Here is a 22671-nt window from a genome sequence, read left to right as displayed (position 1 = left end):
AATGACTGTCTCAGTAATTAAGAAATCCTTCCAACACTCTATTTATTTTATGTAGTTATGTAAGACTTGGCCCCAGCAAGGTCTCTAACCTAGTGGCAAATGTTTCTGCCTAAGAGAAACCTTTACCTAGAAACTTTACAGCAGGTTTTAAGAATTTCAACATGTCAGAATAAAGAATTCTTTGCCAGGTAGTAAGACATTAGAGGTTTAAGTAATCCTTGGGTATGCCATGATAGTTTATGAAAAATGAGAGATAAAATGTGAAGAAACCTTCAAGAAGAAGAGTTGATTTGAAATATACTCTCTTATTTATTCAACTATAATTCAACCAACTTTTGCTACGTACCATCAGGTACAATGCTGGAGACAGGGCACCCCATTAAGGCAAAGCTCCTGCCTTTAAACGTATGCTGTTTAGGACAAAATATCTTTACTAGCATTTTTCTTTAGATTTTTATGTCTCTTGTGTTTTACTTTGGGAATTGCCTTTGGGGTTTTTAATAAGACAACCAATTATTTTAGAATGGGGGAAGGAGGGAACTGGGGTCTTGGGAAGAGCAGACAGTCCCTTTGACCTTGCTTATTTCCCTTAGACCAAAATCTGTGAGGGACAGAATTGATTGTTGCCTGAATTGATTATGAGACTGGAATAGCAAAGAAGATTTTACACCTAATGGCCTGGAAATTTATCATTTCTTTTTAGAAAGAGATCCTTGCCACTTGAAGGAAATAATTTCTAGAGAGCACTGGGAGTGGGGAAATAGGCTACCATGGCTACAGATATTTTTCAGTTTGCTTGTCTTTCCTGTTACCATATAATAATTTTCTTTTCCTTTTGTTAGCATGATGAAATAGTGGATTATCACCCCAGTGTGGCAGTGCTTGAACGTAAAGTACAGTGACCAAAAACTCATTAAGCTAGAAAGGGCTCCCAGGAGCATACCCCCAAAATGCATAAGTATACATGCAAGACTTCGGATTTGGGATAATGTAAAGAATATAAGCCCTGGCCGGGTAGGTCAGCTGGGTAGAGCATTGTCCCCATACACTAAGGTCGCATGTTCGATCTCTGATGAAGGCACATACAAGACACCACCAATAAGTGCGTAAGTAAGTGGGACAACAAGTTGATGTTATTCCTCTGTCTCTAAGATCAATAATTTTAAAAAAGAAAAAAAAAGATTTTACTTATACTTTTTAAACATTTTTATTAAATTATTGTTGAATTTACATTTTAAAAAAGTAACTTAAAGTCAGTGCTTTACTTCTAGTTCCTCAGCTACTATACGGAGAGAAGCTGGATTTCTTGGTCTTCGATTACCTCTCAGAGATAACGATGTGCCTGCTAACTGCTGCAAAAGGAAAGTCGCCTGTGAGTTAATTATTGTGATCATTTTAATGACCATGTAACCCTTAAGAGATAATTATACAAGGCAGTGTTTGCATGAGTGACATATTGTAAAACTTTAAAACATTAGGTCTTATTAGAGAAAATTTAAGTTGTTTGTTTATTTACTATTCCTTAAGTCAGATTTATCTGCAGCTAACTGGAAGAGCTTTGCTTACAAACATGGATAACGTAGCCTTATTTATTACATTCACAAAAAACTAAAGGCCTAAATGGCCATCAATAAGGGAATGGTTAAATAAATGATGAGAGATCCAGGCAATGAAATCTTACATGGCCACTAAAATTATAGTTATGAAAATCTTTACTAACATGAAAAATTGCCTATGCTGTTATATATAATACATGATAAGTGTCTTAGTCCTAACTTGGAAATATTTCTGTTAGTTCCACTGAGTTAAACTTTTTTTGGTTTTAATACGTAAGGCCAAGAAATTGGCTTGAAGCATGGAGTATCCCAGCAGAAATTCCATTTAGACAAGAGAACCATTCAAATTATGTAGCTTATTAGAGTATATATTCTCTAAGTGTAGCTATGACATCAGCTTTGTGATATTTAGTCCATGTAAGCAGCTGCTTTTACTTGGTAGAATTAATTTTAAAATGAACCCATAGTAACATAACTAATTATCTAGTTTGTGCTTTAAACTTCAGTTTGACCGAAAATGAGGTACTTTTGAAACTACATCACCCATGGTGCCTCTTACTCCACTCTACCCTTTAGGTTACCTGCTTCTTTTTCTACAATCTATCAATTTCTATAATCTATCTGTTTCTATAATCTATTGATTTAATGATGGGAAATCATTAGCTTCTCCTGAGAATCAGTGTATACTCAGGACATGTATAGTGTTGGAAATATTAGGTTTTGATAAAACTTCCAAGTTAAAACCACTATGGATCAGAAAAGAGAAGTGAATAATTTGTTTAGTTGTCATCCTTACTTCATCTCTTTGGTAATAATGGAAACTAAGTTTATATTGAACATAATGTTTGATCTTTCCATTGATTGATTATATTCTCAAATTCACTAGGGATTAGGTCTTTTTTAGACAACATAAATATTACAGTTACTTAAAATTTAATGTAGCCTTGCAAGTAATTAAAGGATTGACTAGTCTGTTGCGTGAGTTGACCAAATATGCTTCACAGTGGATAACACATTTACTCCTATAATTTAGGACTTGGGCTATGTTCCTGATTTTGTACAGACTGCCATGGCTCCATATATAAAGGACATTCATAAAAAAGGTAATTTGAAAAATGTTTGTCGTTATCTTAATTTCCTGTATTTAATGACATGTCAAATTTTAAGAAAGGATATATATTTATATATTATATAATATTTATATATCATATTTATATTGTATAGCTATATATGTTACTAAAAGTAAATTAACTCAATGAACATTCAAAAGCCTTTATTAGCCACCTTGATGTGGTTCTGAGGAAAGAAGGTAGTTGCTATTAGGTGAAAAAATATTTTATAATATAACGAGTGTTAACCCACAGCATATTTGGGTTGATTTCTAGTCAAAGAGTTAGAATTACACTGGGTCACTCTCCCTCCCCTGGGTCTCTGTGAAATCTTACTAAGATGGCTCCCTGGGGTCAGATTGAAACATGTGGCTATGGCACTCCTGAAAGCTGCTCACCACTCTTGAACCAAATATGAGACTCTGGCCTCATTATCTAGGGCTGTGGTTTATTGGGCTAACAAAGAAAGTCTGCAGCTGGGTCCTGAGGTAACCTCAAGTGGCATTACTGAATATCTCTTAAGCACTGAAAATGTATCTCTGCTTAAGAAGGATTAATCCCTTACAATATGTTGTTGTTTAAGATCTTGAAGATGAAAATATTTAAGATGAAGAGCTTTGAATAATTAATAGTTTGATGTAGTTATGTACCTATTAGTTTTATTGTTGATGCATCTCAGAATACTCGTTAGGAGGCTGTTTTCTAAAATATTGTTTTCCACTAGAGGGAGCCATATCCACCTTTTAAAAAATCAGCCATCCTGAAAAAGAGCAAGACAAAAAGGAAAACAAGGTGTCAGTCAGACTTGCCAAAACTTCTTATGAACTTTAAGTATCGGCAATAAATTTGTTATTTGCATATTACCTTTCATTTTGGAATCATAAGATGTCAGGTAACACCCAAGGGTGTCTACTGCTCTTCCTACATCCTGAATATGGAGTTAGACATCACAATACTAACTAGGTTGAAGACATTAGCGCTTCTTGGGTGAGAGGGTGGAAATAGAAACAGGTTTGAGGGAGGGAGTTTCTTTCAATAGAAGGATTGTTTGAAGCCATTATTGGGAATGATTTCTGAAGGAGAGGGGTGAGAATGGATATAAAGGAGAGTAGAACTGAGCTTTGGGGAAAGGGGAGGGCTGGTGGAGGCAAAGAACAAGATATAACCTGGGAGGGGAGGGAAGGGGTGGACTGCTGAAGGGATGGGGAACAGCCTGGATAGCACAGTCCTCAGGACCCATGAAGGAGGGTGTTTTTGAGAAAGTGTTGGTGGGGTGGAAGGGGGTGGGAAGGAGGATGCGATGGATTCAGATGCACCTGCAAAGGCTGAAGAGAGTGAAAACTGGAAAAAAAAATTGTCCTTAGTTATAGGATTCATGGGTATAAATTCTAATCATTTATACTTAATCACTTTTTGGACAGTTAATAGGAGTGGTTCAGTGGAGCATTCAGAGCCCTTTGCAGATTTTTCTGATGGCCATTGACCACCCACACAAGTCCTTACAGATATATAAAGTCTGACACCACAGATGACAGCAGACAGAGGGTAGGAAGAGCAGCGTTCCCATCCTGCCACTGTCCCTAACAAGCCACATGACCCTGGACAAGCTACTTAGCTTCTCTGCACCTTAGTTTCTTCGTCTGTAAATGAGGAGGTTGGATTTGGTCAAAGTTTCTTAATCTGGTGTCCAAAGATGGGCTTCAGGGAGTTTGAGACACCCCTGAAATTATAAGCAAAAAAAAAAAAAGAAAAAGTTTTTCCTTTTAAGGAGAGAATCCATAGCTTTTTTCAGATTCCCCAAAGGATAATGAATCTTTAAAAATGAGAACTCCTGGATTAGGTGATCACTAAAGTCCTCTCTACTTTTCAATTCTGGAATTCTGAATCTCTAGCTTAAGCCAGTCTGTAGTAGTCTCGTGGCCTGTCTCAGCAGATCACTTTCAGAGACCAAGTTAAAGATTAGAGTTTTTAAAAGTGTAATTGATTGAATCAGTCCTCCCTAGAGGATCATTTGGAAAAACCCCGAGAATGTTTAAAATTAGAACTAGTCTCTTTTCTTTAATAGGCCGCAGCTATCTTTATTAGGACCCAACCGTGACATCTCCATTCACATCAGTCACCAGCTGTACGTCTGAGGGGCATAAACACCGGAAGTAGCTTCAGCCACATAAACACTGTACAGAGATGCCATTGCCTTTGGAGTGTTTGCCTCTAAAAGGAAAACAAAACAAAAAATCAAGGGGGAGAGGAAGGAGTTCAGTGAGTGAAACCCGGGCGTGGAGCTCACATCGCAGTGACAGCCACGATGTCTTTCTCCCGGCAGGCGTGCGTGTGGTCAGCAACGCCGGGGGCACCAACCCTCTCGTGTGCGCTGCTGCCCTTGACAAGATGGCCAGGAAGGCTGGTGTCGACTTGAACATAGCAGTGGTCACTGGAGATGACATCATGGGAGAGGTTACTTGGCCTTTGTGTGATGTGCTCCTAAGCAAGAAGCCATTGTATCATGCGATGAACAATTAGGGTCATTTAACTTGGTCTACTTATTGGATTTTGGTATAACTCTTCGGGCTGAGCTCTAGAAGTCTCTTTCTGATCTGTGCCCCTTTAGTCTAGAAAATGTGGAATGTCAGCTGCCTAGATTGGTTATCCATTTGCATTTGTAACCACTTATATGTGTGGTATGAAAGATTTATTGGTTCACTAAAGACAGTGTTTAAAATAACCCTTCTTCGGACACGGAAATCTAAGTTGAAATTGTGCTTCTAAAACATGAAGTTATTTAGCACAAGTCATTACCTACCTTTCTAATCTTAACATCATTTGGGTTCCAGCTGATATATTTTGCCGTAGGGGATACCTTCTGTGTCACAACAGGAAGGGAAATGAAATGAGTATTTTTCAGCGCTTCGATTTGACCAGCTCAATGTTGCAGGCAAGCATCAGGCTTTCCACTGGCGCTGATCCCTCAGTACCGTCCGAGCTTGGCTCCTCGTGAAGTGCGAAGGGTGTCAAATCCTACTTGTGAAAGAGAAACCATTTTTGCAGGCCCTTTGGATACTTTGCTAACTGGCAGGAATGCAGACAGTATCAATCGACTTCTCTCTTTGCGTGAGAACAGAATGCTGGTTAACTTTATCTTACAAGAGCTGTGGCTTCCCTCGGCCACGTGCCCTCCTGTCTGTGTAGGCGGAGATTACGATACGTGAAAACCGCTGTGGAGATAACCTTCCAGAGCTGTCTGATTTCTGTGTAAATAGTACATTTTTAATTCATCTTGATCCTTCTTCTAACCGCTCTGAGTGAGTTTGCTGCCTTAACTGCCCATTGATCTATTTTAAACATGATGTTAACGTTAGCATGTGGCAGACTTCTGCTTTAATGATCCCAGTGTGATGACGAATACATAAAATCTTATCCAAGAGAATTAAACTGTAGGCCTGTTTTTCCCTTATGGAAAGGAAACTAGCTCTGGAGAGATTTTAATTTGTTTATAGGAAACTAATATGGAAACAGTAATACCATGAAACAGGTCCCTGCTTAGGAATATTGGAGTTCGACCTTTAATAGCCAAAACCCTGCCTACTCCTGTTGTAATAGTAACTGAACACAACATAAAATATACTTGTCATAGTATTACACATTTCCGTGTGTGTATATATATATTATGTTATATATTATAGATATGTTTTATAATATATATATAAAACACCAAGTCCCTGTTGGTGGAGCGGTCCCAGCTTTACCCTTTGGTGGTGAAGTTGCTTTTGGTTTTGTTGCCACTTTGTGCTGTGGGCAAATTTCAGGGGAACAGAAAGTGTCCTAGGCACCTTTGGGGTCTCTGTAAGGCGATCACTTATTCTTTTTATGAATGACTGTATCTCAGCAGCTTCAGCTGGTGCTGTGGTGGTTCACACAGCTTTCAGGTTCTCCGTCCTGATTTCCACAACCCTAGCCTGAGCCCCTTTTTTGAGGGAGGGGCGTTATAGAGACCACCCTATAACTGTGCTTTAGTGCTTAGCCTGCAAAAACATGCTTGTGTTGGGAGTCCCTGGACATGTCATTTCATGATCATGGGCGGGAAAGCAAAACAAAACTCATGTCTTTGGGGGAATTGTATTGATAACTTTCATTCTTAACTTTGGCGTTGATAGGAAACATGATTCTCTCCTACAGAGAAATTGCTGTAGGACCTTTCAAATTCCGCACATCACTTTGTAAGAGCAAGAGCAGATGATATATGCATTTACGCCAGTCCTATGGGATCGATACCATTGGTGCCCTACTTTAAAGAAGGAGGAACTCAGAGAAGCACAGAGAAGCCAGGCGCTTCCCAGGCTCCGGAGCCTCCACGCTTCCCTGCGAGGCTTCACTCAGCCTTTCTGGCTTGGTTAGGTTCCTTGTCTACGCAGTAGGGGTTGTGATACCTGCCTTACAGGGCTGCTTGGAAAGCTAAATGAAACAGTGCATGAAAAGTGGCTGAAACAGAATACCGTTTTCAATACATATTAATTTCTTTGTGTCAGTAATAAAATGTATAAGATTCTACTTATCTATTACATGTTTTTATTGTTTTAGCATGTACAGCATGGTGCAAAAGTAGGTTTACAGTTGTGAGTATGCAAAACACAGTTTATTGTAGTATTATTAGTTATATTATTTTCCATATGAACAACTATAAATCTACTTTTGTATAAGGATAAAAAGTAAGCTCTTTATGAATAAAGATTTAAAATACTTTTGTAAAATGTTTATAGAAGGAGACTCTGCAAAGATCAGCCATCACAGACATAGAGAGTGGGAAGAAATTTCCAGACACCATGAAAAGCATGAATGTGTACCTTGGGTAAGGCCTTTTCTCTTATGTCCTTTATTCCTCCCATTCTCCACCCCACCATCTATCCAGAATAGAATAAGCATGTGAAAGATGTTTGAAGGAATCAGGATGGAATACAAACCTGAGCAGGGAACAAGCTTTCACAGAAGCCTAAATGGATTTGAATAGAAACCAAATGAACGTTATTAATCAAACATGCAGTCTTCAAAGTAAAAACTCAATGGGTAGATTAAACAGCCAATTTGATACAAGTAATAGAAGATTTATGAATTGGAAAATGGATCTGAGAAGATTACTGAGAATGCAGCCCAGCTTAGAGATGGAAAATGAAAGAGAAGTTAGAAATATGTGGACAGAGTTATAAGGTCTAGTGTTCTACCCAGTTAAGAGTGCTAGAAGAAGAGAATATAAAGAATGAGGGGAAAGCGGTGTCCAAAGACAATGGCTGAGCATTGTTCAAGGTTGACAAAACATATTTTAACCATAGGGTAAAGAAGGGGAGTCAATCCCAAGCAGATTAAACAAGAAGATATAAAACATGCACCTGTCAAAACCCAAAAACTAAGATTGTAAGAGTATCCAAAGAGAAAAGACAATACACAAACATCAGTAATTACACTGATAACACACTTCCCATCTGTAAAGCCAGACACCAGGAGATTGTGAAATAATATCCATGACGGAAAATGACTGATGTTCCAGAATTGTGTACCCAGATAAACCAGCATTGTAGAATGGGTGCAATGATGACAGAATACTTAATAAACAGTTCCCTAGAAAATACTGGTTAAAAATAATAATACTAATAATGGAAGTATCTAGGAGAGTGTTTTTGTACACATCATTTTATGCCAAGAATGCCTTGAAGCCTATTCGAGTCATTGGACAAAATGATAAGCAGTTTTATTTGCTTTAGTCAAAAGTTTTCATCTGACCTGGGTTAAAAACAATAACGGGGATGTTCTGTTCCCTAAAGAGCAAGACCGATAAGCAGGGCCCTGGACCTCGGTGCCGACGTCGTCCTGACGGGGCGCTGCGTGGACAGTGCTGTCGTGCTGGGACCGCTCATTCACGCTGTGAGTTTACGGCAAGAACACACTTGTCACCTGGAGCGTATCTTCTTTGTTTTACTTACTAACAGACAAGTAACTTTCTTTGGCCATTACGAAGTGTGTTTTTAGGTGCCCATTTGTTAACTTCAAAAATATTAAAAACAAGTCAAAAGTAAATACATTGCTTTTCTATGAGAGGTTTAAATATGTCTGGTGTACAAAAAGGCACACAGCGAATTGCAAATTTGATTTTATGTAACGATGGTGTTCCATTAAAATTCAGTAAAATAGTTTATTGTTGTTGTTAACCAAATTATTCAGAGATGATCATGCAAAACTGGTTTGTAAACTGGTATGTGTGGTTGATATGGTAACTTCTGCACCTTTTTATTCAATATCTTGGAATCCTTTAGAATCTTAAGGTTATTAGAAAAGTCTTTAGAGTTTGAGGACCAATCTATTTGTTGGGGGACTATTTTGTTTATGTTAATTTTTTTAATAGTAATTTTTCCTAAACTTCGGTGTATTAACTCTTTCCTGGTCACATTCCTAGTTCTTGGTGTGCCCCGTTTACTCTCTTAGGAGCTTGAGGATCTTTGTTGTAACATATTCTCAAGTCAAATCCAGCTTCTCAGCGCACGGCCGGCTCTTTTTCTACCTACAGAGAGGGAATGTTAATTGTGTTTTATAGACAGAATGATCCGTATTTTAGGCTTCTTGGGTCTCCCTGTTCACCCATTCAGTCCCTGCCCAGAGTACAACTTTGGTCTTTTGAAGTTGTTCTGTAGGTTTAAGTCTGCCCCCTCCCGGGGGAGGCTCCTTCTAAAGCCTTCGTATGTATCCTCAACCCATGTACCCTTGGGCCCAGCTCTTCCTTCAGCCGACTCTTCCTTCCCTCCCTGTCCCAATCAGTTTATCTCTTTAGGGCCTAGCTCTTGCCGATATTAATCTCTCTTCTCCCTTTTCTTCCTCCTACTCAAGAAATACTGTTCTTTGTAATCTTGGTTTTGCTAATATGTTGAGCAAATTTTTTCCTATGTATGTTCAAGAAGCTTCCAATATTATTCTTACTAACTCTGTGGCTTGGGGAAGTCCACAGTCCCCGGGCCTCTGCTTTCTCATTTTCATGTCCACAAGAGAACCAGGTAAAACATTTAGTACACTGTCTTTAAGCTTTCCTCCACAAACATGTTGTTGTTACTAGAGGTAAGATGAACATTATGGAAGGGAAGACTAGGAAATTTATAGCTTTGGGCTCTAATCTGTTCTGAAGGGGACAAGAAGGTCTTTCAACGAAGTGACGTTTAAGGTGTGACCTTCAGAATGAGTATACTCTGTTCTGGAATAAAATAGAAGTTCGAAGTAGAAGACACTGCACTGCGTATCCCAGGGCCTGAAGGCATGAGGTAGGGAGACGCAGACCTGGAAGTCCCAGCTGGTGGGATGGAGAGATGAGATGGTGCAAGGCGAGCCTTCGAGAAGGAGGCAGGAGCCAGAGGGCAGAGGGCTCTGAAGGTCACGATTGTACTTGATCGCACATCAAGAACCACTAAATAAAATTAAAAGCAAGGAAATGACATGATTGGTGTAAGTTCTAGAGATCTCTGGCCACAAAACAATCTAGGGGCAACAGACAGGAATACCTGGCTATTGTGGGGGGCCTAGTGGTTTGAGTAAGGGAAGGAACTTCATGCAGCGTATTGATTAAAGGGTTTCTTAGGAGGTAGGACTGGCAAGATTTTATAGTAGAGGAGATGTACTAGGTCAAAGAGAAGTGAGTCCTAAGCTTTTGGACACAGCACCGGGATTACCTTTTTTGAAAATAAAAAGAGGAAAGAAAACCTTAAAATATCTAATAATAAGGAAACAGAAATACAGCATCATTAATTACTACGTTTATAATAATTATAAAACATATAAAAATATATGGCGTATTATTTAACTCCAAAAAAATAAACGAGGGATGATAAAAGTATACCAGCACTCTGATGTAAAATGTTGAAAAAATAGACATTAAAATCCTGTGCCTAGGGAAGGATCAGGAAAGAATTTATACCCGCAACTACAGTTCATAGTAGTTTAATGAGTAATTTCTTCTTCTTTTTATTTACTTTTCAAATTTTCTTTGACTAGCAAGTATTACTTTTATAATAAGAAATTATTTATACAATAAAATAATATGGACAAGAACAGCTATTTTTAAAGAAGACCCTTGTCACTTGTACTTTGCCATTTGTAGAAATTTAAATTTTTATTTGTGGCATGTTTAAAATGAGTCAAGGCTGCATAGATGTTTTCTTAGGGAAAATGTTGGCATTGTTAATTTTTTGTTTAAGCTAAATGATGTCTGCTAATTGTTAGGAATTAATTAGTTTAAAAATGTTTGGAATGGTTTTCTGTGTTGGATACCATGTGCAGCTCATTTAATTCTCATGTGAGCCCATGTAGGGCAGCCCCATGTGTTGGTTGTAAACTACACAGTTTACATGGCCATGTGTGGACACCCTAAAACACAGAGGGGCCTGGGATCCCAGGTCTTTTGAGCACTAGACCCAAGCATGTAACTTCTGTTCACTCAACACTGTATCTCTCTGGTCCTTCCAAGCCAAAAGCTACACAAACACCGAGACTGTCGTTTTTTGGTCACTTCTCCATCCTCAGGTAATGGGAGTTCATTTTTTAAAACATGGTTAATCAAAAAGAAGATAATAAAATGCAATCATAACCCCACTACATATGAGAGTCAACATTTTGGTGTATATCCTTTCAGCTGCCTGTCCGTGAATATACGCACACATTAGTAGATGTGTGTCATGCAAAGCCTGACTCTGTTTTTGATGTTTGATGGCTCACACCTCTCAAGCCCCATCGCTCCTCCTTCCTCTTCTTCCCGACCACGGCTCCAGTGAGGAGTTCAAAACACACGAGTTCTGCTTCACGTGTGGGCACCCTCACCCAGCTTACCCCTTCATTGCAGCCAGTGTTAGACCTGCTTGGGAGATTTATTCTCACCAGACGGCCTCAGTATGTGAGCGAAAAACCTTTTCATAGGCTCTTAGGATGTGTGGGCGACATCATCATCAGTCTCCACATCTGACCCGAATTCAGATGGCAGGCGTTGGGGGATCTACCGTGTCTCCTTGTGGCAACCTCAACACCGTGGATTCCAAAAGTGAAATTTGTAATGTATATATCTCAAACAAGAATGAGGTTATCTTATGAATATGATCTCATAATCTGATTTTTAAAATAATGTACTTTGAACAATAATACCATTCAGTGTTTTTCAAAACATCATTTTCAATGGCTGTATATTATCATAATATATGGTACAATCTAACCAACTTGGAATTGGACATATGTGTTGACTTTAATACTTTGACTATTTTAAATAAGCTACAGTAGATATTTGTAGCTAAATCTTGGTGTCTTTGTGATTATTTCTTTAAGATAAATTCTGGTTTTAACTACTACTGAATCAAAAGCACAGCCTAGAGTAAACATATATGGAGCGCCTCCCATGTGCAGTTGCTGGGGGTCCTGAAACAAGGCTTCCTCCTTGCTTTCAGAGAGGGCCTGATACAATGGGGGATTCAGAAGAATATTTTCAAGGTAAAAACTGAATTTTTTTTTTTACGTGAAGACAGCTAATACCAGTAAATGTAGCCCCTTTATTTGTATAACATTTTTACAAGGTGCAAGGTTACCACAGGGTGGCACTAACACATTTCTATTTATTTGTGACATGCTAATGAGCAGTTTTTTCTCTAAGCTATTTGGATGTTTTGTTTTTGTTTGTGTTTTTTTTTTTTTTTGGTGACTTATAGCTGGAAAAATATTTAGGTTTAGTCTGACATTTTAAAAATTAGTTTACATTAAAGAAAAAGACAGCACAGGATTTTTATTTAAGAACACAAATATTATATATGTTTTTATAAGCACAGAGCCTGACACGTGGTTTGTTTTAAGAAAATCACAAAAGCGAACATAGTGTGTGTGTCGGGGGAGGGTATGTGTGTAAATTTATGGACATAAGAGGATGAAAGAACCAATTTTTACAGAGTTAGTTTATGTTTTGACCTTGTGTCTGAAATTTAAGCTTTTATGTTTTCTTAAATTAGGGATCCTCAATAGTCCATTTTCCATGCACCAACAAAATCTTGAGGGCAGGGAACTTCTATAAAGTATACTCCACGATTTTCCCCCTGCTTCTTCCTCTCTGAACATTCTGAATGCACCTCGGAAGCATTACCTAGTGAGCTTTGATTAATCACGGTTATATTTACATAATTATGTACTTCTGATGAAGTGACCTCTTTATCATTATGAAATGACCTTTTTTGTTCCGGGTTGTAGTAGTCTCTGCTCTGAAATCTACCCTGCCTGATACTAATGCCCACTCCCTTTTGAGTGTTATTTTTTAATATGATGTGACAATCTTTGCCTTTTAATTAGGGTGTTCAGATCATTGACTTTAGTGATGTGACTATTGATATAGTTAGGTTTAAATCTGTCATCTTGAGGTGTGTTTTCTATTTGTTTCATCTAATTCTTTGATCCCCATGTTCTGCTTTGTTTGAGGTTAAGTTTTTTTTTATTCCATTTTATATTACTAGCTTATCAGCTGTAACTTTTTGTTTCGTTATTTTACTGATGGCTCTTGTGTTTGTTGTATAATTCTTTAATGCTGCAGTCTACTTTCAAGTGATACTATAATATTTCACATAAAGTAGAACTTTATGATTATATACCTCTATTTCACTCCTTCTATTTTTTGTGTCTTTGTTTTCATACATTTTACTTCTACATATGTTATAAACCCAACAGTACATTGTTATTATTTAGTATTATGTTCTACTTTATTGTTACTTATATTTTATTGTTATTATAATAATAAACCATCATGTAAAGTGCTTTAAATGCCAAGAAAAAATCTTGTCTATTTATTCATATACTGTACTTCACATTTCTGTTGCTTTTCAGTCTCTCACATGGATCAATATTTCCATCTGGAGTCATTTTCCTTCTGCCTTAGGGACTTTGTTTAACATTTGGCATTATGATAAAGGTCTATTGGTGATGATTCTTTCAGCTTTTGTATGTCTGGAGAAGTCTCTATTTTACCCTTATTTTTGAGAGATATTTTCCATGAGTATAGAATTCAAGGTTGGCAGTTTTTTTCTTTCAGTATTTTAAAGTTGTTGCTCTACTTCCTTCTCAGCGTTGCTTCTGATGAGAAATTGCTGCCATATTTATCTTCGTATCTCTATCTGTAACATGTCTTTCTTTTGTTGTCTGCTTTTAAGATGTTCTCTCTCACTGTTTTTGAGCAGTTTGGTGGTTGTGATCATGCACCTGTGCACTTACAGCTTCACCCAATTTAAAAATACTTTAGCCTTTATTTCAAGTTTTTATGTCCCTCTCCCTCCTCTGGGAGTCCAATTACACATATATTATGTCACTTAAAGTTTTCCAAGAGCTCACTGATGCTCTCTCTCTCTCTCTCTTTTTTTTCCGATATCCCTTTTTGTCTCCATGAAACTTTTGAATAATTTCTATTGCTATCCCTTCATGCTGAATAACCTTTTTTTCCTGCAATGTCTAATTTGCCATTATCACAATCAGTGTTTGTTTGTTTTCATCTCCGACTTGTAGTTTTTATCTTTAGAAGTTCAAATTTGGATCTTTCCTTGTGCTTTGGTTTGGGATCTGTTTTGTTTTTTTTTTTTACAACACATAAAATACAGTTATGGTAATGTCTAACTGCATTTTAATTGCTAATTTTACTGTCTGTGTAGGATATAGATCTGTTTCAATGAATAGATTTTCCTCTCAATGTGGGTCATATTTTCCTGCTTTTTTGTATGCCTGGTAATTTTGGATTGGATGTCATACATTGTGAATTTTACTTTGTTGGTTGCTAAATATTTTCATATTCCTATAAATATTTTTGAGCTTTATCTGGGAATGTGATTATTTATTTCATAATCGTTTGATCTCGCTTTTAAGATTTGTTTAACAGGACCTGAGCAGCATATATTCTAGGACTAATTATTTCCCGCTATTGCAGCAAGGCTTTTCTGAGCACTCTACCCACTTTACTATGCATTATGAGATCTTCTAGTCTGGCTTTTGCCAATGGGCACTATTCCCAGACTAGGGTAGCTTCTTTACACCCATGTGCTGGCAAATTTTGAGCTGAATACTTACAAGGGGCTCTGGTAAGATCTCTGGAGTCCTCTCTTTGCACAGTTCTCTCTATGTGGTAATCTCTCCTGCAAACTCAACTCTTGTTGGCCACTGTGGACTCTCAGCTCCTTCACTCAGGGAATCTACCAGGTTCCATTTGGATTCCCTCTCCAAGCACTTGGCCTGGCACCTCAATCACAGGCTCCTCTCACTTGTTTTACATTGTTTCTGTTGCCTGATGTCCAATGTCTTAAAAGCTGTTGTTTCACGTATTTTACTGGCTTCTTTGTTGTTTCAAGTCATAATTAAATTTGGCCCAGGTTATTTCATCTTGTCCAGCAAAATTCTATTCCAAGTTTTTATGAGCCATTTTTGTTACTTTCTCCATATAATTTTGTATTTGAGTCTATGCACTTATTTTAAATTGTATTGTAGATCAAGTAGGGAATTAATTATTTTGAATACTCACTCTGTAAAGATTCTATATCTAAATGAACTGTAAATAAAATAATTACTTTTTTGGTTTTTTTCCTCATAGTTTGGTTGGAAGAGCAATGACTATGATTTATTAGCAGCTGGCAGGTAAGTTTAATAATAATATTAGTAATAATTCTACCCATTTAACGACATTACAGTAAAATTTACTTAAGCTTTTCCGAAATTAAAATATATATATCTGGTAGGTCATCTTAAATACATTTTAAACTGAATATAATTGTACTTCTTTCATACTGCAGAGTTCTAAAGCTAAAGAAAGACATCTTCTACAAAGATTGAAGAAATTTTATGAAACTAAGTAACCCGTGTTTATTGAATGCCTACTCTGTGATAGGCACTTCACAAAATAATTTTTTTTCTCACAATTTACTTTTAGGCCGATGTTGTTATCCCCTTTTGAGAGCTGAGGGAACTGATACACAGCAGGGCTATGTAATTTGCCCAAAGTCACATAGTGAGTGAAGGGGTGGAGCTTGGGTTCACACAGGCCAGACAACCAGAACCCATAGTGTTTCAGGATCCCTCATTGTCAACTCTGTAAAAAGTTTCAGATCTTCCAGATTTTTGAAGAGGGAGTTTTAATAATCAATTTATTGATATGTTTTAGTGGCAATATTTTATACATTTTCTTTCTTATTCTAGAATAGAATGATAATTTATTGTCACACTTTAAGCCTGGTAATAACTCATATTTTGAAGCAATTTGCATCTTTAATCGTGCTTTCACATATTTGTATCTCAGTTAATTCTTACAATTTTACCAGTAATGCATTAGCCCCATGTTGATCATAGTCAGTCTCTTGGCCTAGGTTCCTGTGATTCTCAGACCATAGTATTTTCTGCTATTCCAAGCAGCATTAGCTTACTTTATTAAAACAAACCAAAACAAAATGGCACCCATGTAAAGTCACCAAGTTTTTTCCTACTGTTATGGCAATACCTTCGAAAATAAAGTTTCATGTGTAATAGTATTTTATATTTGCTCAGGTATTGAAAATTTTGCTCACCATATTCATGCTTTTTTTCTTTCTTTGTTTGCTTTGCAGCCTTGCAGGCCACCTCATTGAATGTGGCGCTCAGAGCACTGGTGGGATATTCACGGACTGGCATTTGGTGCCAGACTGGTAGGAAGCTGTGTTGTGTCTGCGTGTGTCATAGCATGGCATATAGCATCTGCATTTAGAAGTTTTATTTTCTGTTTATTAAACTGTAATTATTGCTAATCTAAAACTTACGTTTTTTTTTTTGCACTGTATATTGCTTTTTATCTGTATTGTAAAATACAGGCAACCTTTATATCCTAGCTATCATCCTCTTGTTAGGATCCAGAGCTAAGTTTCAGGAGAATTCTTTTTGGCATGTTAAAAATCACACTTCCCTAAAATAATATATGGTATATTTATATTCTTATTATTTGGTCTCTAGTTTATTATTAAGCTGAGCTTTGTACTTGTTTTGGGTTGAATTGTGTTCCCCCAAAGATATGTTGTAGCTCTACCCCCCAGTACCTTAGAATGCGACTTCCTGAGGAAATAGAATCTTAACAGCAGTAATTAAGTGAAAATGAGATCATTAGGATGGGCCCTAATCCAACAGGACTTCTGTTCTTATAAAAAGTAGAACTTTGGACCTAGCCAAAGACACACACAGAGGGAAAACAATGTGAAGACAGACCCCGTGAAGACAGAACTGAGTGATGCATCTACAAACCAAGGAACACCAGAAGCTAGAAAAGAAAGAGGCAGGATTGTTGACTAGAGCCGTGGAGAGAGCATCACCCTGCTTATTGGCACCTTGATTTTGAACTTCTAGTCTCCAGAACTAAGATAATAAATTTCTGTCGCTTTAAGCCATCCAGTTGTTGGTACTTTGTATGGGAGACCTAGGAAACCAATACAGTACGTAAAATAGAAACAAAATCTCTTTCTTATAGTACTAAATCCACTGAATACACAAGAACCTTGAAATTTCAGGATATTTCAGGATAGAAAAAGGTAAATCCCTTTTTCTACCACCCTATTCCATCCAGGGTGTTGTTAGAAGTCTCTTGAAATCCACTCTAAGCAGCTCCTACATGAGCCAGCTTATTAATAAGAAGCTTACAGCACATAGGCCTTTGCCTCTAGTGTAAATTAGGAACCTAGAGATGACATTGCAGATCCCTGTCAATCTCGACAGTGGCAATTTCTTTCCAGTCTTGCTGCTCACACTTTCTCTCAGCTTTGTCGACAGCCAGGCAGGTGCTTCTCACTCTTCGAACTCTTCCTTCTCCTCTTCGTAGGCTGTCATGTGGCACCAGACTATAGGAAAGCCATGACATCGTGAGGCTTATATCACCAATGAGAAATATGTCCTCAGGCCTTTGTTCTTTTTTTTAAAATTATTTTATTGTATTTTTTTTCCATTACCATTTATCTTCTCTATACTCTCTTCCACCTCCATCCACCCCTCTCCACCCACCCCTCTCCCTCCCACAATCACTGCAGGGCGGGGGTGGCCAGCGGATCACCAATGGAGTAAGCCATGCCCACTCTGAGGCTCACTGGGGACCAGAGGAATCTCATGGGGCAGGAATCTGATGATGTGTAGGCCTCTTTAGACATCTCAGCTCCTGCAGCCTCATACCCCTGCCGCCTTATTCTTGAATATCATGCTTCATTCTGCTGGGGTTTTCATCACTTTCACATCAAGAGGAGCTAGAGACCGTTTCCAAACCTTCTGAAAAACAGTGTCTGAATTTCTATATTAAATATTCATCCATTCCTCTCACTATGATTTCTTTCTCTTCAGCTCCCAGAAAACATCCATATTCAGTACTTACCACATGTAAATACTATCATATGACTTTAAAAGGTAATATAATATGTAAAATACACAGCTTTGGATTATTGTTACTCATCAGAAATATTGTTTGGTATAATGTAATACCTTTTCCTTTGGTTTTCTTCCTGGCTGTTCTGAATCCTGGTGGTCCCTGTTTTTCACCCAGGCACAATATAGGATTCCCCGTCCTGGAATGTTTTCCTGATGGGCAGTTCATCCTCTCTAAGCCACCTGGCACGGGGGGACTGGTCTCCTTTGGTACAGTGGCTGAGCAGCTACTGTATGAAATTGGCGATCCGCAGCGGTTCCTCTTACCTGATGTGACTTGTGACTTTTCTCAAGTCTCTATTACTGAAATTCCAGGTCAGTAACTAATATGATTTTGCTTTTAAATAGTACATTCTCTCCCTCTCTCTCTAGGAGTTTTTAATGTAAAATTGTATTTTTTTCAAATCCAATATCATCTTTTCTATGCCAAATGTGGAGATAACATGGCAGTTCTATGATGTGATCAATGACATATATTAGAAGGTAGTTGGAATGAAGTGGGAGATTTTTTTTTAAGTTTTCTTGTAACACTTGTTTAACAATTTGATAAAAAAAAGAAAAATAGTATCTTAATTAAGTATTCAGCTAATAATTAACTCCAAGATTAGCTTTCTATGAACTTCCAAATCATTTTACCTGTATCTTTCACATAGCACTGAATGACTTCAAGCTTATCGTATTTACTTATTTATATATTGTTTTTGTTTCATATGTCTTCTACTACATTGTAGACTTCTTGAAAATAGGACTTTTTTTCTGTTTAATTTCTGTGTCCTTTATAATCTCTAGTATTGCAAATAATAAATACAAGATAAACATTTACTGAGTGAATGAACAAATAAATGTTATATCCAATTAAAACCAATTGACAATACATCATAAAGAGAATATAGATATGATGGAGAGAAACAAGTGTGTTTTTCAACTTAAGAAGCAAGTTACACACTTAAACTGATATTGTGAAGCTGCAGACAAGAGGAAGTGAGAAACAGTGGCAAGCACCTCTACTCAATCCATTTAGAATCCTTTACTGAACTCGAAATAAATACCAGTACTTTATAGGGAGAAAATGTTTTAATCTGTGAAACCAGAAATTGTGTCCTAAATTTTGCATATATGTTCACTGTTATTTTTCTAAATTTTTCAAAAAATAGGTTTTACCCAAAAGAAAAATCTAAATTCTTTACTTCAGCAATTCAAGCAATATTGACTAATAGTTGTTTGATTTAGAATTTTTTCAGGGATTTAGTAATTTTGTCTAAATGTAACATATTTGTCTTGGCTTCCTACATTTGCCATAAGTAGCTTACAATTGGTGTACCTTAAATAGCATCCTTAGCAATTGTAAACTAAAAAGTCATCTTTATTTATTTAGTAGTAAGATGATTCAGGCATACCTCAGAAATATTGGGGGTTTGCTTCCAGACCACCACAATAAAACAAGTATAGAAATAAAGCAAGTTACACTTTTTTTTTTTTTTTTTTGGTTTTCCAATGCGTATAAAATGTATGCTTACATAACTTCTTGATCAATGGGCTGCAGGATGGATATTGTATTAGCAAGCAGAAGTACATCATTAACCTCATTGTACATTCCCTCAGAGCTCCTGGGTGACCGGGTGCATTGTCTATGAGCGGTCATATTTTGAAAAGAATCTTTTTTCCTAAGAGTCAGTCTCAACAGTGAGCTGAAAATATTCAATAAACCATGTTGGAATCAGATGCACTGCCATCCAGGCTTTGATTTTTCACTTATAAAGCACACACAGAGATTTAGCCTAACTCTTAAGGGCCATAGGATTTTCAGCATGGTAAATGATGATTGGCTTCAACTTAAAGTTGCCAGCTGCATTAGCTTCTCACAAGAGAGTCAGCCTGTCCTTTGAAGCTATGAAGCCAAGCACTGACTTCTCTTTTCGAGCTACAAAAGTCACAGATGGCATCTTCTTTCAACAGAAGGCTGTTTCTCTACATTGAAAATCTGTAGCCACTTTTGTTAGCTTAGATTCTCTGGATAACTTGCTATGGCTTCTACATCAGAAATTGCTGTTTCACCTTGCTTCTTTAAGTTATGGAGGTGGCTTCTGTCTTTAAACCTCATGAACCAACCTCTGCTAGCTTCACACTTTTCTCTTGCAGCTTTCCCACATCTCTCAGCCTTCACAGAATTGAAGGGAGTCAGGGCCTTGCTCTGAGTTAGGCTTTGGCTTAAGGGAAATGCTATGGCTAGTTTGATCTTCTATCCAAACCACTAAAACTTTCTCTGTATTAGTGGAAAAAAAAAAAAAAAAAGGGCAGTTCCACTCTCTCATCACTCAAGTGTTCACTGGAGGAACTCTTTTAATTTCCTTCCAAAGCTTTTTCTTTGTACTAACAATTCAGCTGTTCATCCCCAAAGGCCTAGCTTTCCGCTTATTTCAGCTTTTGACCTGCCTTCCTCACTCAGCCTGATTTAAAAGGAGAGACTTGTGACTCTTCTTTTCACTTGAACACTTAGAGGACTCTGTAGGGCTATCAACTGGCCTAATTTCAATGTTTTTGTGTCTCAGGGAACAGGGAAGCCCCAGAAGAGGGAGAGAGATGGAAGTGGTTAGTCAGTGGGGCAATGAGAATGGTTTGTGGCTCCCCCAAACAACTATAATAGTAACTCCAAGATCACTTATCCCAGGTCATCATATCAAATAGAATAATAATGGAAGACTTGGAAATATCACAAGAATTACCAAAATGTGACAGAAAAGAAAGGAAGTGAGCAAATGCTGTTGGAAAAAAGACACCAATAGTCTTGGTGGGCTCAGGGTTGCCACAAATCTTCAAATTGGGAAAAAACAATATTTCTGATGCATAGTCAAGGGATGCATAATAAAATGAGATGTGCCTATATTCATTTATTATATCTTATGTCCTTTTATTTTTTTCTCTGCCTTTATATTACTGATTCTAAATATGTAGTTTAAACAAAATGTTCAATACCACGCAAAATGTGGCAACTTGTTCTTTAAATAATATCAAGAACACTCAAAATTGATCTACTGCTTCTTCTTTAAGAACAGTCCCAAAGGTTCTATCTTAGGCATCTTCCTTATCGTCGTCACTGTTGCCATTATGTGTTGCACATGGCCTTTTAAAATTTATAATTTGTATTTATGATGCTTAAAAGTGCAGTGGTCTTAATGCAATTTAAAATAACTTCAATTAGTATATTTATTCTTTTTCCACTTCAGTCTTTAAAAAATAATAATAAACTCCCAGTGAACTTTTACCCTGTAAATGCCCTGATATGACATATTTGAACTTACCATGAACTTTCACATGAACTTTTAGTTATCCTCTGAGAAATATAACAGATGGAAATTAGGCAGATTGTTCAAATATTTTTAGATGCCGTACTTTGACATGTTTAACAGGAACGACATGGCCAACTATCTCTTTCCAGTGTTTACTTTGCTGACTTTATGGTACTACAGCCTGTTTAGTTATATTATATGCCTAAATTAAGAGGTACAGCTATATTTTTGTTTGGCTTCTTGATTTTAAATCAATACTTGTAAATGCATTTCAAGACAAAACTCACGGGGTCGTAAAATGTAAGAAATTCTAAGAGAACTTTATTGAATCTATTTAAATAATATTGTTTCAAATGATTTAGATACTAGAGTCCTTTAAAGATTCGTTTCAGGTTGTAGAATATGAATCAGCTATACTGTTTCTCACTTTGAACAGTTTGCAGCTAGGAATTCAGTTCAAAATGCACATGGTTTCTGAACAGTCACTCGAAAAGAGAAGAGGAAAATTAATTGAGCACCAACTATTATATTGCCACTGCCATGGTGTGAGATAGGTTCCTTCTAGTATTTATGTGATCTTTACAGCTCTCTTCCGAAGGAGGTTTTATGCTCATTTCACAGAAGAGGAAAGTGAGACAAAGAGGCTGAGTAACTTGCCTAAGAACACACAGCTGACCTGGGAATTAAATCTAGCTCTCCCATATTTTCAAGTCCTTGCTCCCTCAACAGTTTTGTGCTCAAAGAAATAAAATGTTTGTTTAATCAAATAGATACTAAAGATAGAAGTGTGATAAAACTATAATATCTTTATAATGTTTGTTTTGAGAATTTAAAGAGTTTTCTATTTATTTATTATTTCTATTGTACAATGTTGTTACATAAGTTAGGTTAAAAACCCTCAGAACTACCTTCAATGATATGAAGATAGTAACTAAGATTTTTGCTTCTCTTGAAATTGCCTATTGTCTATAAAAAAGGAGATACATCTATCACATTTACCAAATAATGCAGGCATGCATATTATTTATCCGCATGGTAAGTTGCATCTTCGTGCTTAGAACCAATTTTTATTAACACACGCTTTGTTCTCATACCATAATTTATTCATCCTGAATAGTGTTTTAGATGTTATTTAGTTCAGAGAGATTATACTTAATGGACATAAATGTGTAAAATGACACACAACTGCATTTGTAAGATAAGAATGTGAACTGTATTAAGCTGTCATTAGCCCAACTTTTCTGACACTTCACTAAGTAACGACAGTTTCATTGG

The 22671-nt window shown here is 37.0% G+C and overlaps 1 protein-coding gene across 5 annotated transcripts in view; it reads left to right on the top strand.

Moving 5' to 3' along the window:
- LOC129061551 (uncharacterized) overlaps positions 1-22671 on the top strand; it is a 92799-nt gene that overhangs the window by 5937 nt on the left and 64191 nt on the right. For all 5 annotated transcript variants that reach the window (XM_054562274.1, XM_054562247.1, XM_054562239.1 and 2 more), the window contains exons 2-9: positions 1272-1372; positions 2590-2659; positions 4989-5119; positions 7420-7508; positions 8476-8575; positions 15279-15322; positions 16285-16362; positions 18228-18424. In XM_054562274.1, the coding sequence (XP_054418249.1) occupies positions 1272-1372; positions 2590-2659; positions 4989-5119; positions 7420-7508; positions 8476-8575; positions 15279-15322; positions 16285-16362; positions 18228-18424 (810 nt within the window). The remainder of the gene's footprint in view (positions 1-1271; positions 1373-2589; positions 2660-4988; positions 5120-7419; positions 7509-8475; positions 8576-15278; positions 15323-16284; positions 16363-18227; positions 18425-22671) is intronic.

Source organism: Pteronotus mesoamericanus, unplaced genomic scaffold (genome assembly GCF_021234165.1).
Source record: "Pteronotus mesoamericanus isolate MK-2021 breed Mesoamerican mustached bat unplaced genomic scaffold, CSHL_Meso_final contig_163, whole genome shotgun sequence".
Taxonomy (NCBI): Eukaryota; Metazoa; Chordata; class Mammalia; order Chiroptera; family Mormoopidae; genus Pteronotus; species Pteronotus mesoamericanus.
The sequence above is the reverse complement of the archived record's forward strand: the minus strand, read 5'-3'. Positions and strand labels throughout refer to the sequence as shown.